This window comes from Drosophila sechellia, chromosome 2L (genome assembly GCF_004382195.2).
Source record: "Drosophila sechellia strain sech25 chromosome 2L, ASM438219v1, whole genome shotgun sequence".
NCBI lineage: Eukaryota > Metazoa > Arthropoda > Insecta > Diptera > Drosophilidae > Drosophila > Drosophila sechellia.
The window spans coordinates 15,047,973-15,052,080 of record NC_045949.1 but is presented as its reverse complement, the minus strand read 5'-3'; the positions used below and the strand labels follow the sequence as shown (position 1 = coordinate 15,052,080).

At 42.1% G+C, this 4,108-nt stretch overlaps 1 protein-coding gene across 1 annotated transcript; it reads left to right on the top strand.

Moving 5' to 3' along the window:
* The first annotated feature begins 2,244 nt into the window (after nucleotides 1–2,244).
* Nucleotides 2,245–2,956, top strand: LOC6611360. Its single transcript, XM_002035869.2, has one exon. It carries the CDS (start codon nucleotides 2,298–2,300, stop codon nucleotides 2,886–2,888), a length of 591 nt encoding a protein of 196 aa, XP_002035905.1. The 5' UTR covers nucleotides 2,245–2,297; the 3' UTR covers nucleotides 2,889–2,956.
* Nucleotides 2,957–4,108: the final 1,152 nt, after the last annotated feature.

Genomic DNA, 4,108 nt, shown 5'->3' with positions numbered 1-4,108 from the left:
ACTCCTTCGTTTTGGGGGCATTAAAAATGAGCTCGACGTAACAGGTGGATGCCGATGCCGACGATGCTCGACGTGATTTTCGCCAAATCGTTTAGATTATTTCGAGATTGCTTGCGCCAGTCGCTCCATTGGCACTCCTTCACTTCACTTCAACTGCCTTCAGTCCGCACCTTGCATTTGAACTTGAAACATTTCATTTTTTCTGTTTTTAGCTGCCTGAAGCTGGGGGCATCCACAACATCCACTATCCACAGCATCCAGTTCTTCGGCCGGATCGATTAGTGGCATTCTATTGCGTTCAATTTTCCATGTGCAACATTGAGGCGATCGTCGAGAGCGCTGCCATCGCCGCTGGCACAATAAACACGCGATTTATTTCATGCCAGGCATTCAAGTGCCGCCTCAGTCGGTCAAAGCCAAGGAGGAGCCCAATCCAATCCTCGTGGCCTGCTCTGGACTCACCTGGACCAACTTGCCTTGGATCGGCCTGTGGTATGTGATAATGGGATGATGGTATGATGATGCATGCCCAGCATACACAACAACAGCGAGGGGCCAAATCGAGGGAAGGGCGAGGGGAATAAGCTGCACCCTAACTTTTGGGTATAGCATTGGAAATGCTCTACAAGATTTTGTTTAGAAATTTTTAATAATTTTGTTTTTGGTTTTTTAATATTTTATTTTTTAGTTTATAATAGATCCTTCGTTTATAAATTGATTAATCAAAAGGAAAACTATTAAAACTCATTTAAATGCAAATAAATGCTACGGATTTATATAGTTAGAGAATAAAAATTGTAAATTCATATTAATTACATTGCCTTTCAATAATATATATTTTTATTTATTATAAATTATATAAAATATAGCTTGATCAATGTGCACTCTTGTATTGATCTGAGTTGACCATATTTACGTAGTAGCCAACATAGATTCCCAACTTTAAGGGTATTTACAACAGTAATAATAGCTGCCCACTATTCGATTTTTTTGCGGGCTTTAACTAGCGACCAAGGTTAGTCGCAGGCTTGCTGGCAAGTTACTGCAACTATCGGTCGTAGGGGGCTTACTCTGGCGCATTTTAGCCGGTAATTGCTTGTGATGTATGATTTTGAGTTCTAGTTTTCCTGGCCTGGGAATATTTCTGAGCCGGCCCCGGCTTTTGTTGTCCGCCTGATTGCTGGCGATGCCTATATATGCGGGTGATGTATGTTATATAGCCGCAGCCACAGGTATAAGCTATAGCCATAGATATTGATTTGACAGGCTCTGAGCGAAGACTTCGACTTGGCCAGCTGATGATGATGGGATAGCACCGACTGTCACACTTTCTAAGCCGAGGAGGGCACTTTCACCCAATTAGAGTGCGATATGAGCACGGCCTGGAAATATGCAAAGTACTAAAGACCGCTACGTCCCTTTCCCGCCGATGACAATCTTTTGTTTTCACTTCTGCAGAAACAAAAGCCATAAGGAATAAATTGTGCGATGGTAGCCGCGCATTGAACTCTTGGCATCAACAAGTGCACAGCAGGGTTCCAAAAAGATCACCAAAAATCGAACAAAAAAAAATTTAAAAAATACAACCCCCGAAAGCCTGCAATTTTGCTTCATTGTGGGCTAAATGGAGTTGGCCAAGGCGATCATATCGCCTTATTGTTTGCCTTAACAATTGGGCCAAGTTTTCGGGGGCTTCTATCTTCCACATGATTGATCGAGGAAGCCGGGGGAGCTGCGGGAGAAGCCATAAGCCACAAGTATTATATACATGCTGACAATTTCTCCCCCACCTCGCGGTATTTTCGTTGTGCTTTTCATGCCATTTCGATACGGGCCTCATTTTTCTTGCCACAATTATGAAGAAAGTTGGCAGCAATTAGAAAACGCACATCGATCAAAATCTCCTCCCGACAACGAACGTCATGTTCGAGTGCCGTGTTTTGTTTGTTTGTCCAAAACGGCATTTCAACCTGCAGACAAGTGAGTGTGGAGCTGGGCAGCCCGGATAAACGCTGAGCTCCATAAGAGCTATTAAGACATATCTCTCTCTGCCATTGTAATATTAGAATGTAATATTTTGAAAATAAATCAAACCCAGTTCTCTGGACTTCAGAAAAAATGAAAGATGTTTTACCAATAGAATGATATCAGCATTTCTATAATAATTTACATATTTTTCTAACCTTTATGTTAATACTGATGGCTAAACTTATGAATCTTTTTAGCCAGTATATTTCACTCACATAAAAGCACAAGCCAATTTTCATTCCAAATTCTGACAATACAAGGCTCTCACAATGTCCCAAAGCATTAAAAGGGAAGAAATTCCCAGAGACAGGGGATTGGCCCAGGAGCTGAGGAGTGAAATAACCCGCAACTCGGCGGAAATCAGTTTCAACTTTTGGCAGGAGTTCGAACACATCCGGTCGACTCAGCAAAATCGCATAACGCAGGAGCGCTTGCAGCGAGAGCGGATTAACACTTTGATCCGGGATGGTCAAGAGGAGGCCAACCAGGAGGCGGAGGCCCTGAGCCGTTCGATCAGTGCCCACGGCATCACCTCGACCACTTTGCCATCACCATTGTCTGCAGTCCCAACTGCGTCCATGGTGAAGAACTCCTTGGTCCAAGGAGCCAAAAATATGTCCAATCGCACAAGCTCGGGTGTCAAACGGAAGTCGCCGAAGCAGAAGTTCCAATCAACCAAGCCGAATAGGCCCAAACAAAGGAACGAAACCGAAGGTGAACCTAACTTGCCCTCTCCAGCCCCCTCCCACATTCCGAGTGCACCGCCACCCTCAAGAGCCACAATGATAACCCCGAATATCTCCAACGGTGCAACTCCCAATATATCAAAGTATAGATTGGCCAGCAAGCCCAAAAAATGATCATACTGTTTGAGACAAGAAAGTCAAGCATTAGATGCCTATTTAGTAATAAAAAGTATAAAAATGAACTACATGACACTTAATTAAAAGCTATTAGTAAATAATATAAGATAATAAAAATAAATAAAATATTTTAAAATTCCTTAAATAATAAAAGGCATTTGATTTTTGAGTCCCGCATAAACTCATTTCCGCAGGTCCAAGCGCGTGACGAATGCCACCCGGTGTGCACTTTGCACTACAAATTCCGGTTAAATCGTACACATAACGAAACTAAAACAGGCAACAACAAAGACTCCGCCGAGGCAGAGACTTGCAAATTAATTAACGGTACACGGGTATCGAGAAGGAGCAGATCCGAAAAATCAGAAAAACACGCACCCCAAACACCTGAGTAATCAGCAATATGTGGGCATGGCCATCGATGGAGGTGCTGGTGGTACTCGAACTTCTCGATAAATCACGGATAAAAAACAATCAGCGCAAATGTAACGTTATTCATCACAGGTGGTAAGTAATTCAAACCAAAACTGACAACAAACGCGCGCCGAGCTCAAAAATAAAACTCAAACACAGCGCGCTGTTCGCGTTTCTGGTTTCGGTTTCTGTTCTCAGATTTCCGATACTCAGATTCGTACGATTTGTGGGTCAGAATAATTAATAAAAGCGGCTCTTTTTGGCGCATGACTGGGCCATAACAAAGCTGTGGCAATACACAAAGAAAACAGATCAATTTCTGATAGTTATTACTCATCCCATATTCATGATCCACTAAGTCTGTGCATGAACTCAAAATCATTGGAAATAAATTAAAATATTAATCAGAGCACAACAATATAAAAGTCCTTAACAAAAAATATATTTAATTTTTAACAAGCATCAATAACTGAATATATTTACACATTAAACATAATAAAGAAAATATTTGTAAAATTCGCTGTGCAAAGATTTCGGCATTTCTGTCGTCACTTTGGCCCATGCGCACCAATAATCAATCAAAACGTCTTAAACAAATCACTCGTTTCGCATGTGCAACTACCAAAAAATCAACAGAGCAGAGACAAAAAATTACCGAGCCAATGACTGGCTGACTGACAAACTGACTGACTGACTGACTGGCAAGTTTGGCAACTGCAAGGCTCTGAAACTCCGGCGAACTGGAGAACTGTGATGGACAACAGTCACGATTTGCATGTGCGACAACTGTTGCCAGATCGGCA

Bases quoted from the DNA above. Each gene is read 5' to 3' on its own strand.
- LOC6611360 (XM_002035869.2), top strand. From the start codon at position 2,298: ATGTCCCAAAGCATTAAAAGGGAAGAAATTCCCAGAGACAGGGGATTG.